A 14,845-nucleotide genomic window follows, 5' to 3' on the forward strand; every position below is an offset into this window, starting at 1 on the left:
GTGAAGCAACAAGGTGATGCTGGTCAGTGTTAACAAACTTGCATTTAATTTTCAGTTTGTTGGTGTGCTATTCTGTGACCTCCATACAAAAACTATTCATTTTCACCACCTTCCTAAATGCCAACAGCTGTACACAATTTCTGTGCATCAGTTCCTGCAGTTAGATTTCTAATTAATTAGGGGAATGTCATCAGCTGAAAGTAATAATCCTCACATGGAAACAAAACAGTTACAGGATCAGGGCTTTGTGCTGTACTCAAATGATGGTTGGAGGGAAACTTTCCTCTAGTTTAAAATAAAATAAAAATCTATAGCTTGAAGTGTAAAATGTAAGAACTTAAGTTTCAATTACTCGTTTGCTCCAAAAGTACTCTACTGATTTGCAGCGATTTAGTTGGAGAATTAATAGTTAAAAGAGAATCCTATTTCATTACAACCTGCGTGTTGCAGCCCAGACCTTAACTGGCCGAGTGACTGGACACTATTCTATGTGCATCAGTGAACAGGAAAAATAGAGCAGCTGGGAGAGCACTGTCTGTCATTTGGTTTCTGGACCTAAAATACACATTCTCTTCATATTTTTCTCTGAGTAATAGCGGAGTTCTTTGGTGAGACAAGGAGAACAGGTTGCATTTTGAGAGGATGCAATGTGAGGTGCTAATGCCATTGTAATTGATTTTGGATTTCTTTACTCCTTATTCAAACAGATTTTACTTTTGAATATGTGCAAAGAGAAGCTCTCAGAGTTCCACTTATCTTCAGAAATAAGGATGGACTGGGAATTAAGTAAGTTACCACCAAATCTTGATTAAGAAATGCTTTTATAAAGCCTCCATTATGCTTTCTCTTATTTATGATGGTTCTTCTAATAACATCAGAAGGTATTGCAGTTAGTCAGACTATCAGTTCCTACAAGAAGGAGAGTGATTTTTTTTTTTTCTACTTAAAAACAAACAGATAATGAGTTCTATAAAACTTAAGTGCATGTAGTGTTGTTCTATACAATCAAAAAAACAAATCAGTGATACAGTCAGAAATAAAATTCAAATGTTCTTGCTTCCAATCAGTGCTGCAAAGACAGAACAGCCACCCTTCAGTTTTTGACTTCTCAATCATTTTCTGTGTAAAGGTGGAAAGTCAAATGTTGCTCTTTTTTCATTGATGATTTTATCTCCTCAGAGTGTTATTACTTGGTAAATATTTAAAATGTGGTGTTACTAGAGTCTTTGAGTTTGCATTTTCTTAATACCAGCCATAAAGGATTTGGTATTTTAATAAGCAAGGTTCAACTATAGATTGTGTGACTGATAAAATATAACCTCTTTTGATATTCTTGGGTACTTCAATTGTATAACTGATTATGTCTGAATGATAGAAAATGAATTATGTGCAAGAACTATTACTTCACTCAACTTCAGCTGAGCATCTCACAGTTTAATGCCATTAATGCCAAAATTTAATTAAATTTTAATTAAATTGAAAATTTAATGCCAAAATTGGGTATTAACAAAGCCAAGCTACCTCAGAGTAACCTAAGGAGAGGCCAGATTACAGGTGCATTGTGCTGAGGCCCCAAAATGGCCTTGCTCAAATGCTTCTGTGTATGCACATACACAGCATGTGTCAGTCATCAGAGGGGACCACTTAAAGGTAAGCCACCTTTTTTAGGAAATTATTACCAAGGTAGTTCAATAAATTGAATGTCTAATGCACAGATTGGGTGTGAAGAACTAACAAGACCAAGTGTAGCATCACTCTTCATTTGTTGTTCAGTTGGCCTTTTGGAGATCTGGGAGATAAAATAATGAGTCTCTGGTATCATTCTAATACTGGAGATGGAATTCACCACCAAAGAAGAAAGAGGAGTAAAATATTGAAGTTTCCTTTAAGAATATTTTTGAGCATAGAATTCATATCACCAGTCTCCATATCTTGATCAGTTAATATGCTGATAAAAGTGAGACTAAATTTATCTGATATGAGCTTTGAATGGATCCTGCATGGATTCTATGGACTTGTCCATTTCACCATAATGGAAATATAAAACCATTTCAGAGTCAGCTGGGTGAGTTGGTCTTGTTTCCTTTCTCTTCTGAATCACTGACTGCTGTGGAGGATTGAAGTGTTAGAATTTGTAGATCAGTAATTGCTTATAGGACACTTCACATTCTAACTTTTTTTTCTGAAATGAGCATGAGTTATGAGCTTGGAATTGGATGTTGTGAAGGAATTTCACATAGCTGGGTGTAAATGCCAATAGAGTGAGAGAAGGTTGTGGAGACACAATAGATGTATGTTTTAAATGATAGAAGTGAAATGCAGGAGCAGGCTTTCCTATTTGACACTCTGCAAGATAACAGGTATAATTTTATTTACAGTTTCACTTCTTACTGTATTATTGAGGGTGGCTGGCATGCAGCATATACCTTTTGTGGATGTGTAGGTACAGAAAGGCTCTGTGCATTGTATTCCAGTGAGATCAAAATAGTACTGACATTTGCCTAATTGATTTTAAATACTTAGTCTCCTTATCCTGACATCTGCTGCTTGAAATAATGATTGTTGTAGCATGCTGCCTTACATCAGTAGAGTGAGATGGGCCAGTTTGCCTTTGGATTTGGGTCATTTGCTGATGATGTTCAGGAAATGTGTATTCCTCTTCAGGCTCGGGAGAAAGCCATGCTTTTTTGGTCCTCTCTAGCAATGCTGTCTCCTGTCTATGGCAGGCTGTATTTGTCATTTATGGATCACCTAATCTACCATATACATGTAGGGTGACTTTTGAGATGCAGTAGTCTATAAAATACATGATATGAGAACTTCCACACTTCTGTTTGATGTTAAGCAGTCAGTTTGCATGTCTGTGGCTGGCAGATGTACAAAGCATAGCTGAACAGTCTGGTGACTGACTGGGGATACTCCAAAATGTTGAGGAATAAGATGAATGAGGAAAAAATATTATAACTGAACTTTGGAAATTGATTTCATGTGCATTTCTGATCATCATGAGCTGCTACTTCTATAACTAGAAGCAGAAAGATCCACCTGTGATCCATTAGCACAAGGTAATCTTGTTTTCATAGAGTTGTTTGATCATTCCTGTTACTGTATCTCGGAGAGAAAATGCTGCTTGGAAATCTGTTGTCTCCTCTGAACATTGAGCAGTAGCAAAGCAGCCCTACATGTAGAGGAGTAACTGTGGCAGTTATGCTGAGTGAAGCTGAGGGTGGGGTACAATAATTTACAGTCTCAGCAGCAAGCAGAATTGGCTTGATTTAAAACTGGACCTCCCAGGGTGTAACTCAGCTACAGTATGGGTTTTTGTAGTTGAAACCTGCTGTGTTCAAGCCTGAAATTCTTCTCTTGGTGGACTCTTTGTACAACACATCCTGAGGATGCAGAGGAAAAAACAAGGATATGCCAGGTGTGCCCTCCAAACTGCTATTAATTTTATTTGTGAAGTTGATTTTCAGCTGCTGCTGGAGCTCTCAGAAAGAATGGGTTTGCTTGCATGCATCTGCATTGGAGCTGTTCTCTGTTTTGGCTGTTGAATTTATTTTGATTTCTGCAAGTCTGAAGAAGATTGCTCACCTTTGCACCTGACATAAAGCAAAGGCAAACCTTGGCACTTGAAAGTAAGCCTTGCTTCTTACTGCCCCCAAATAGTTCCTCCTTCCCTGCTTCTGACTTCCTAGAGCTTGGATATTGAGATGAGCTTTGATTCGGGCTGCTTCGTTCTGGCAAGGGAGTGAATTCCAAAGCTGTGGGGCCCTCACTGGTAAATGCAGAGATGTGAGGGTTGGCAGCAACCTAACAAAAGATATTGTCCAGCTGCCTCATTGCACCGGAGGAAGGTGATAAGGGTGCAGTGAGCGATCAAACAAGTTTTGGCAAATAGTTCTGAAGATACACACATGACAATGAGTGCGTTTTTCTAACTGTACCTTTTGGTGTTTTCTTAATATAAGAACTCTGAAAGTTTGCATGTAGGTGTATAGTTCTGATTTCTAACAGAATTGTGTCAAAAGCACTGTACCAGGAGCAAGTTGTTTGTTTTCCACCCATGGCAGTGGGACAGAGCTCCTAACTGGCAGTTCCTACAGGGCTGGTTTTCATCACAATTCCTTCCTCAGTCTTGTGCTATACGAAGATGTGAAGTGTGAAATAATCTTGTTATGATGAAGTTAACTTAAAATCCCCGCTGCTGTTTTTGTTTTTTTTTTCCATCCAGTCAATGAATTGCAGACTCTTAATCTCCTGACACTTAAAATTCACTCTATGTATATTAAACACTTAAGATATTGTAAGTGATCTTATAAATGTGTCAACATCAGTGAACCAATTAGGAAATCGTTTATCTCTCAATTAGCCTGAATTGAATCAAACAGCTACTTCTGTACCCATCAAATGTGGCTGGGTTGTCTTCTGCTAGGCGAGGAGGTTTGGAATAGCCTTTAAAATAAAGGGGCTTATATTTGTTATTTTTGGTTCTTTATTTCTAAACTGAGAATCCAGTCTATGATGATGTGACTTTGAACAACTGGCTTTACTCTTCTCTGCCTTAGTTTGTATCCACTGGGAAAACTGGAGAGTATACAGATAGTACAGCAAGTTGCCGAGCAGAAATGAGCAGAAATGGGATTTCACTGAAATAACTTCCAGCCCCTTCCCTTTTCTCCTACTCCAGTGCTGCTAGAGTGCTGGAAGAGACACCTCTTCTGGTTTGTTACAAGCAGAGGAACTTTATATGCTTGCAGCGTGAGGGCACTGTGTGCCATTAATACTTGCACTGCCCATGCTTTAGAGAGGCCTTACTTGGTTCTACCTACTGTATTATGGACAGAGACCACTATGTATTCTCTTTTGTTACGATAACAAAAGTGTGCCAATGCTTACCCTGATGGTATTTAACGTTGCTTTCTTTGCTAATTATAGAATGCCTGACCCGGATTTCACTGTCAGAGATGTGAAGCTATTAGTGGGTAAGTCATTTTGAATTAACTCTGCACAAAACAGAATTGCTTTGAAATACTTGTCTGGTTGTGTTTGTAGACATTTGTGATAACAGAATCTGGGAAAAGGAATAAAAAAGCAATTTGTAAATTAAAAAGGCTGGGGAAAACGCTAATTAGTAGTGCTGACCAGGCTCTGATCTCATGCTGGATAATTGGCCATTTAAAGGAAAGTGAATGCTTTTGCTCTTAACAGGTGTCCTACATACACTTTTGTGATCTTGGAAAGCAGCAGTTCCATTGGTCGAGTTCTTCTTCTTTTATCTGTTGTAGAGCATCTGTTAGTAAAAGGTCTGATCAGAGCCCTATCACCTCTTGCCAGTGCTCTCCTCACACACTTTATCAGTGTCAGGACAGGTCAATGCATGGAGGAAAGGTTGCTGAATGGACTGAGCACAGAGCTCTGCAAACTGCCTGTCTTTGATAAGAGACAAAGCAGAAGTGGTGACTGCAGTCATCAAATGTTTCCTAGCGATTTTGGCAGAAGAAAGAAACCTAAGGCAACATTCTGAGTAGGAGATTGCATAGTACGTTTCTTTGAAATCTCCTTTTACTTAAGATGGATTATACTGTCTCTGCAGTGGTTACTGAAAAGTGACACTGCACTCTGCTGAGGCATGGCTGTGGAGCTGGCAGGGCGCTGGGTTGCATAGCTGCTGTCCTTCAGAGGCCTTTAGCTGCGTTCTTGTGACCTAGAGTTTATTGTTGTTATTCACCTGCCGTGTGGCAGGAGTTAATCTTTCAGTTCAGTCCATTCTGAAAGAGTTTTTGAGAATTGGTTGAGTTTGATCAATAGGAATATCAACTCTGTGAAGGCTGCTATTGAGAAAAACAAAGGAGAAAAACTTGGGCTGCATTTCTCTTAGCTGGGGTTATCTGTGAAAGAGAGGTTATCTCTGCTAACCTTCCTTCACAAACAAAACTTGGCAACATTGCTTAATTTATGATCATTTATAAGCTCCTTTTAAGAACCTTTTTGGGTTAAAATGTTAAAGTGCTGTGGGAAGTGCAATTTAGTAGCATTGCTGTTGATCAATTTGCAGTTAAATCAGGAAATAGCTTGAGTATATTTGTCATTCTCAACTCTTACAGATTTCCTAAGCGCCTGCATGAACACATTTAGATACTCGACTACCTCTTTGTTGTGGAGATGCCGAGTGCTAGGCCCTATTTGCTGTGTTCTGTGAGTTTGCTTCATAGCTGAGAAGTTGCCATTTTTGCTTCTGGAAGTGCTGGGGTTGATGCTCAGATGCTGAGATGTTTTGGTGCAGCGTAGTGTTGTTTTTCCTGCCTAACAGTCAAAGTGTGGGAGTTGCATTTCCTCAAGATTGATGTCTCCTGAAATATTGGGGGTGGAGATTCCTGTGTACATGGCCAGCAAAGCAGGAGGATGTTTATAAAACAATGGAGCAAAAATAACAATTGTAATTAACTTTTAGATTGACTTTAATGTGAAAGTGTGTCCTTCCTCCCAGCTGGTTCAGCAATCCACCGTGTGCTCTAGGCCAGGTACTGCGTGTCACGTATCTTTTTTCACTGGATTTGGACAAACTCCCTTGAAGCCACTGTGGTGAACCTGTAATTTGGCACTGGGCTCTGTCACCTGTTGCCTTTTATTTTGTAATACAATTATGACTTCTGGCATCGCAGGGGGAAACTTTGATTTTAAAAATCTAAAATATTTGGGGAATTGATGGTGAGTTACATCTTAATAAATAAATAAATAAAGCCTACGTGTGGTTCTTATGGGGCATTGTGTGTCACTGCAATCTGTGCTGCATGTAAGAGTTGCACTAAGAGCAAATAGGACCAATCCTCAGCTTTGTTCCTACACAGTTATGTACTACTGACTGAGAAACACTGGATAATCTCCATATTGCATATCATTGCTGATTTAAAAAAAAAAAAAAATCTTTATATATTTCACTCACTTTCTAATGTTCCAGTAAAGCAGATGAAAATTGTTTTATTACTGTTATCATCTCCTTTGACCCTGAATTTTCTGACAGACTCCTCAAGCCTTGTATGAAACTCAGGTCGACGCGTTTCTCAAGTCAAAGGTTTTCTTCACAACTGGAAGTGGATGTTTTTGCAAATGTGAAGCGATCGTAACTCGGTGTTTGAATGTGTGTGGGTGCTGATAGAGAATCTACCTTGAAAAAGCTGTGTTCTGTTTAAACTTCTTAGTTTTTAAGAGCTCGTCGTTATAATATGCTGATGCTATTTAAGCCTATTGTTTGTTCTCTTAGAGTCAGGAAAGTGTATTTGTTATAGAACACTTTCAAGAGGTGTTGGGTATTTTGAAAGCACATAAATTCAGTACAAAGTTATTGACCTTTTGGTCTCAAATGATTCTGAAATTAATTTGCATTTCCAGCGTGATTGTTGTATCGCTTCTTATTTGGGCATCTGTAAGTAACAAGGAAATAAGAAGCTAAGCTACCAAATACTGTTAAATCTCACCTTAAAAACTCCAGCCTGTGACAACAGTGAGAGGAAAAGTGATTTTTCTTGGTTGCTCATTGTCCTTATTTGTGCTTCTGCGTCCATTTCTTAAGATTTCAGCAAACTTCCAAAGAAATGTTGCCATTGCTTTTTGGGATTTGTTTGGCTTTCATTGTTTAAAAAATGCCAATAGCAGCTGATATTTAGTTTGGAGATACCTGTGACCTGCACGCTGGTTTGCATGAATGTGCACCCATGTGTAACACATGCAAAAGGCCTTTCCATACAGTAGCTTTAAAGGACAAACATCTGAAACTGCACAGCTGGGATAATGGTTATGAGCAGACTCCTGTCTTGTAGGGAAGATATCCTGCATATTCTCTAAGTCTGAAACAATGGATTAATTTCAGCGGTTGGAATTTGTCTTGTCTGTGAAATGGCTTTGAGCCAAGAATACAAAGGGAGAAGAGGAAAGGAATTCCTGAGCTGCCCAGGAACTTGAGATAACTCTTGAAAGAAGACAAAGTCCATTGTATTTTAATAACAATTGGGCTTTGATTTCATTGCCTAAGGTGGTTTTGATTGCTAGTTCTGAAGAACAGAATGTCATTACCTTCTTTTCATCACCTAGCTGACTTAAAATTTTGCAAAGAGGGTCATTGGCCCTCTTAGCAACTCCATAAACATCTACACTAGAAGTTGGAGTGTTATTTCTTCAGGCTGCTTATTTCTGCTTTTGGCATGCAGTGCTGGTATACTGATATTTTCCAGGACTCACTTGTGACAGTTTCTTCCACCAGTGATGCTGTTGAGCTGCAGCTGAAGTTTGCCACACATGGGCAGAAAAGTGTTATCTTTGTAGATTACGTGCCTGAATCTCCAGTCAGACCTGTGTGAATGTTTTATGTGAATTTCAGCAAAGAAAAAGGGAAGTACGCTTGCCAAGGTTAACTGAAGAATGAGGCAAGGAGAAAGGCCATTGCCTTGTTGAAAGCCAAGCAGCAGTTGACCATCTCTAGCCTTTGCTGTCCCCAGATTCAGGGAGCAAATGCAATAATTTGCTTTAGTCTTTGATGTCCAAAAGCCAAAGCATTCTCTGTGCCTCTGGGTTCTGTAACGTGCATCACTTCATCTTACTACAGGTGGGGACAATCTCCTCTTGGATATGGCTTTGTGGGACATAATGTCTGTACATCTGCAGAGCTCAGCTTGCAATCCAGGCTAGTGGCAAAAGGGACAGTTTCAAAATGTGCTGAGGATCTTAAAGAAAGATGACTTGCAGTTATTGTGACTCCTGGGCTGCAGAGGATAAAGTTGTGACCAGCATAGTCACTTGTATAGGATTGGTAGCATTGCTGTATGGCATTTGCTGTGCCCAGCCAGAGCAAGCAGAGGACTTGTGTTCATGGGGTGATGTAGCAACTGGCACTTTTTAACCTACACCACTAAAGGGTTTATTAGAATAATTAAGTGTAGAAGCAGCAAAGAATGTATCATCAGACATGTATTTTGCTGTTAAAATCTGATGTTGTGCATAGACTCATCATAGTTCCACAGTGTAATAGAGCACCGTAAATGTGGCCTCATTTTTCCAGGTAGAAACAGGCCTGAAAAGTGAAATGATCTGCTCAGAGTAATATTGGAAACGGTTTCTAGTTTTCTTGTAAGCTATGAATGATGTACAGAATGCTGGCATCCAGATTGAATTGGGCAGTCATGGCCTTCTCTTTGCAGTGGGCTGAGCTGGGGGGTGGAACAAGTTCCCTTATTACTTAGTGTAAGCAAGCTGATGTAAATAATTTAAATTCAGCTGGGGCACAAGGAGTTACTGCCCTCCTGTGTGTAGTGTGTGAGGTACACACAGCAGCCACAGGCTGTGTCAGACTTTCATCCAGCCATTCCGTGTGCTGCTGTAGTCCCAGGGAGCTTCAGATGAGATAAGAGTTCATACACTAAATATTTCGCAGAAAGACATTCACCCACCCAATCCATGCTCTTGTAAGTATTCAGTGATGAAAGGAGAATGGAGAGAGGTGAAATGAGTATAAGCATGCATTGTAATTGTTATTCTGGTTTTATAAAGTGTGATTTTTACTTTTTATATGTATGTATAAATTTCAGTACTCAAACAAGAATCATAAATGCTGTCTTCACAGAAGTGCAAATGGTGGTGGTGACTGCAGGCCAGGTGGGTTAAGGCTGGCAGGAGAGGGAGAGAGGCACAGAGGCTGTGTATTGTATTTCTTTTTTATTTGTTTTGGTGTGTTAGCACAGCAGTTTCCAAGTCAGCAGTGCAAATGTGTTCAGCTTTTTGTTAGCAGCTACTCCAAAAAGCTGAAAACAAACCAGATTAACTGTTTCTGAGTAACTGCTTCCCAGTGATTTTGGTTTATTGTTATTCATTCCTCCTACATATTTGCTCCACCTCACAAACTGATCTGCTCTGAAAATTGTATCATGGCTGAGTTCACATCAAACTACAAAACAAGATGAGAGGCTCGTGGTGCGGTCTGCAGGCAAGTAGGGGGAATTTTGTCTTTATGTACAGTTCCCCATCCTGTGAAAGGAAATTAGTCTTGCAGAGACAAGAGAAGAACAAAGCAGCCACACACTGCAGTTCATAAAACTTTCCATCATTCTTCTGAATGCCTTTTCTATAGAGCAGTGCTTCATTTGTTTCAAGGCAGTTGTGAAACTGGAGACTGAGAGCAGTGAAGAAGGAGGCTCATTAGAAAAGCTTGTTTATAAAGAGTAAATTCCAAAATTAACCTGCCTGTCCAAAGGAAGTGCACAAGTCCACCCTCAGTCTTGCACTGAGGTCTTGATGAAGACGTTTGCTTCTCCTTATGCAGAGACTTGCCTGTGAATTGGAGCACGGTGCTTAGAGACAAAGGGCTGAGCTAGGAGTCACGAGATGCTGCACCTCCAGGAGGCGTTGCTCTCTTCCTCCTGTTCAAATACCGTGTTTTTTTTTTTCAAAGCACAATGCATGAGACTTTTGTGTAAGAGTCAAAGCTGATCTTACTTTGTACAAGAAACCTCTCCTCCCATATTTACATTAATTGTAAGATTCTTCCTTTGTTGCTGATGTTTATTTGTCCCACGGTGTGAGCTGTTCCTACCCTCCTCTCTGACTTGTTATTTTTATGTTAGCACAGTGTTGAAGCATCTGATCAGCAGGCTGTGAGTGAGACTACTGGAGTGCTGACCAGAATGCATCTAATGGCATCTCATGGCAGTGGGCTCATTGCTCTCGTTTAGAAGGGCAGCAACTTCATAGTGGTTTTTTTTTTTTTTTTTTTTTTTTTTTTTTTTTAAATAAAACAACTTGTGGGCTTGTTCTTCAGCCTCTGTGAGAACTGACATAAAGGATGCTCAGGATCCTGCACAATACACTGTTCAGCAGGTGGCTTGGGGCCATGGGTGGCAGCTCTGACAGCTGAGGTGCCGGGGGATCCAGCAACATTTCGAAGATGGGAGATGAGGCCGAGTTGTTGCAGGTTGAAGCTGGGATGTTCTGTGAGCGCCTGCAAAGTAATTGCATGTAGGTGCTGTTTCCTTTGATCCAAAGCCTATGATTTAAGGGTGCTCAGCTATAGACTTGGCTATCATTTTTTTCAAAGGGAACATGGAGAATCAGTAAGCAGTGTAGGTCGAGGCCGGCGATTTGCCCCAGGTGTTTTAAAGCTATTTTTGCACTATTATACGAAAATTTCATTGAGATTTTGTGGAAACATTTCCTTCAACATACTGTTCTATGGCCAGAATATGTTTTAAAATCTCCAATATTTATTTCAAACTTTCTTAATGAATCAAGCTCCAGTTGTCCTCCCAATGATGCTGCTGGGACTGCAAGTGTACTTCGTGCTCTGAGGCTTTTCTGTAATAAGGAACTCTGCTGAGTCGGATCTCAACCAGATCAGCAAATAAACGTTACTACTGAAACAGTAACTTCCAGGTGTCCCAAAGGTAGGATAGATCAAACCAATGGTCTGTCACTTAAGTGGTTTATATCGTGCTGCTGGTGTGAGCTGCCTAAATTTCTAGCTGTTGGATTTCCTTTTCTGCATGAGAACTACATAGAGGAAACATAAGGACCATTAAAAAAAAAGAAAAAGTGCTGTTCTTCTGAAGTGATTAATTCCAGTTCTTGTCTGGCAGGTGTCTCTTTTTCAAGTACTGCACTGAGGAAACACTGGCACATCCCTTTTGTCTCTTCTTTCTTTTCCCTTGAGCGACCTCTCCTGTTTCCTTTGCATCTGTCCTGTGTTGGTGAGGCTGCTCTATGGTACGTAACTCGTTTCACCCCCAGTCTCATCGTAGCTTGGGAGAAAGTGGAGAGAAATTCTTTCAGCCTGGAGCAAGTGCTGCCATGATCAACTCAGCAGCTGTGGGCCGGTAACAATGGAGGGATCAATGTGCCTGGCTGCAAGCAGCAGCAGCCTGATTTGGTGGTTGGTTTTTGTTTGTCATGAGGTCTGTGGGACATGCAGGCAAGTATGCTGAGACAAACTCATGTCACTTCTGATCCATTTCTTCCTTGCTCAGATCTTGGGAGAGTCAAGCCAACTGGGTGCAGTGGGCAAACTGTGGGGCTTTGCTGGGCACCCTCTAAGGCAGAATTAAAATCAGGAACTACTTAGAACCCCCTTGAATTTTTGTACCGTGATCTGGTGCCAGACAATCATTTTGTCATCCAGGTTGGCATATAGTTTCTGCTAATGCTGCCTTTTGTCACCTGTTACAGCATTTCTATTCTTAATGCTATTCATGGGCACTGCTTCTAACAGCACTTTTTCTTGCCCTGCCAATTAAGTCCAAACTGGTGTCCTCTCTTCCCTTCCTTCTCTCCCTGCTTCTGGTAGTGCTCTCTTGTCTCACTCCTGCTTGCTGGGTGAGGTGCCTCAGAAGGCTGAACAAGAAATCACCCAGCCTTCTTCCTCCCTCACACAGAGCAGGAGGACTTTCTATTTCTGTTGTGTCCCAGTTTAGCTCTCAGCACTGATGCTGGGCTAAGACATGATACATGTCTTATGACATGTGTTGAGTGAGCCTTGATTCACAATTGGGACTTCTGTGCAATAAAATAAAAATGTTCTTTGCTTCCTCCTTATGATTAATAAAAAAGAAATATTGTGATGTTTGCCAATGTTTAGCATGTCTGCTGCCTTGCCATTTTGGAAGTCGAACCATCCCTATTTTTAGAGCTGAGCTTCCTGTTTGATCACTCTTTAAGTTTGTCCTTTGCTTAATACAGTAAAACTCTTCCAAAAATAAATAAAAATCTTAGTTAAACTAAGACAGTTCTGCTAAAAAAGTCATGTTCCTGTCTAGATATAAACAGCAGCAAATCCTCTTTGGATGAATGCTGTAGCAAAAATCAAACCTCTCTAAAAGATATATACCTATAATGTCAAAACACAAAAAGGAAGTTGAACAGTGACCACAGCAACATATCAGTTATCTCAGTGCTTCTGTCTGCAAGTGCATTTAAAACCACTTGTATATGTGGGAAAAGCAACCAGGCCAGCTATTCAGATTAATTGCCCATAACGCTGTTGTTCTTCTGCAATAAGCATTCTCTGGCTTAGCTCATCCAGGCTAGAAAACAACTATCTTATCCTAGGGTAGCAGCATGCAAAGTCTTAAGTATTTCATGGTAGCTGGTGTGTTTTAGTGTCGTAAGTTACCTTAGTCCAAAATGACCTTTGACTGTAGTTACAACTTTACCTAAGTATTAATCAGCATGTTTTGGAAGTTTGCTGTAACTACAGCTAAATGTGTCACAAGCTGCTCCTGTAGAAGCTTGGAAACTTTTTTTGTGTGGCTTTCTATGGCTGAGGTTTTATCTCAAAGAATTGCTGGAAATCACAGTTTAATATCTTTACGTCTACGCAAAGATAAAATGGCTTCTACATAATGCCACTGAAACACATTATTTGCCATGAACCTCTTTTAGTCTTATCATGTTCAGGTTTAAGACTTTGCTAGCTCAAGCTCTTCCTATAGACATGCTCTAAATGAACCTTTTGTTGTACGAAGAAATCTAACAGCATGGGTTATTGCAGGTTGGCACTTCTATAACAAATGGCAGAGCTGCTGAGGATGGAAGATGGGGAAGGTGCTTGTTGGGCGCAGGCAGCCTTGCATCTCTGTAAGAAGGAAATAATCTGACCCCACTGAAAGGCTCCTGGTGTGGGAAGGGCTCCAGTCTGGGGCTGCTTCTGGCCCTGGTGCTGCAGGACAGGAGGGCAATGGCTGGGGCCTGTCCTGTGGTGGGGAAAATACAGGTGGGAGAACCACCATGGGGGCACGGAGGTGTGTGGAAGTGTCCAGCTGGATTCTTGCTGCCATTCATTCTTCTGTGTCCTCTGGAGGATCTCAGACGTGGGATGCATTTCTGTAACTAAATTTGTCCTAATGCTGGTTCTGAAGCATGGGGAAATCTCATTAGTAGCTCTATTTGAGCAAGGTCGTTCTGCTCTGATTCTTGTCCCTCTAGCCAGTGCAGGCTATCACGTATCTGTGCTCTCCAGCTCAGAAGCTCCAGAGGGACTGACTGGGATTCAGGTCAAAGTTGCAACTCTAGGTACAATTAACCCACTAGTGAAGCCAGCAGGCTTCCTTAGGCTCTGCCAAAATCCTGCGTTGCAATCTGGGGATGTTTTTCCTTGTAGAAGAGTAAAGATCAAGAGGGAGCAGCAGACCTGGCCCTCAGCATTCAAAGTTGCTTTCTGACTGCAGGCATCAAGCTGTCTGTTATGCACAGATCTTAATTCTGTCACAAATGGTTAAAATAGTTCCCCAAGATAGCTTTATCCTCTTGATGTGGACAGGCTTAGTAATATCTGGGAAATGGTAAATTGCACACAGTAAATTGCACGCAGCCTCAGAAACTCTGCCTGAACTCACATCTCTCAGCCTCTGAGTGTTCCTTTCTCTTGTTCTTCACCGGTCTCCCTTTCTGGATAATATTTAACCTTCTCCTAGGGGCAGGAAATAGGTGGGACAGCTGAATCTTTTCAGGAGAGAAGAGGAAAAAAAGCTGGCGGTAAGCCAGAGCCACTGGGAAGTGGGCAGTGAGCTGAGGCTGTGAACCTGTAATTATATGTCTCAAATTTTGCAAGTGGTGCTCCAGAAATCATTATGCACAGGGTGTTTGGTAGTGCTGTGGTTTAAAAGAAAAACAGCCCCTCTAATTACTCTTTAATTCAGAAGTCAAGTGACTGTCGATTCACATCTTAGCTCTTCTGCTTGTAATTGATAATCAGGTACATCTGACAACCCTGTTATTGAACTGGGCCTCATATTTTTAATTCATCAGGTAACTGCTGATTTTCCTTTCAGAAAGGGCAATTGAGAGGCTGTATGAGGTCGCTTCCAGTGCG

The 14,845-nt window shown here is 40.8% G+C and overlaps 1 protein-coding gene across 12 annotated transcripts in view; it reads left to right on the top strand.

Annotated features, from left to right (window-relative positions):
* The window catches only part of KDM2B (lysine demethylase 2B), a 103,473-nt gene that overhangs the window by 6,264 nt on the left and 82,364 nt on the right, over nucleotides 1–14,845 (top strand). For 11 of the 12 annotated variants that reach the window (XM_048963815.1, XM_048963827.1, XM_048963820.1 and 8 more), the window contains exons 3-4: nucleotides 708–786; nucleotides 4,936–4,982. In XM_048963815.1, the coding sequence (XP_048819772.1) occupies nucleotides 708–786; nucleotides 4,936–4,982 (126 nt within the window). Of the gene's footprint in view, nucleotides 1–707; nucleotides 787–4,935; nucleotides 4,983–6,104; nucleotides 6,196–14,845 lie in introns of those variants that run through there. The other variant, XM_048963826.1, reaches the window with a different exon arrangement.

The sequence above is a fragment of the Lagopus muta genome, chromosome 17 (assembly GCF_023343835.1).
Source record: "Lagopus muta isolate bLagMut1 chromosome 17, bLagMut1 primary, whole genome shotgun sequence".
Taxonomy (NCBI): Eukaryota; Metazoa; Chordata; class Aves; order Galliformes; family Phasianidae; genus Lagopus; species Lagopus muta.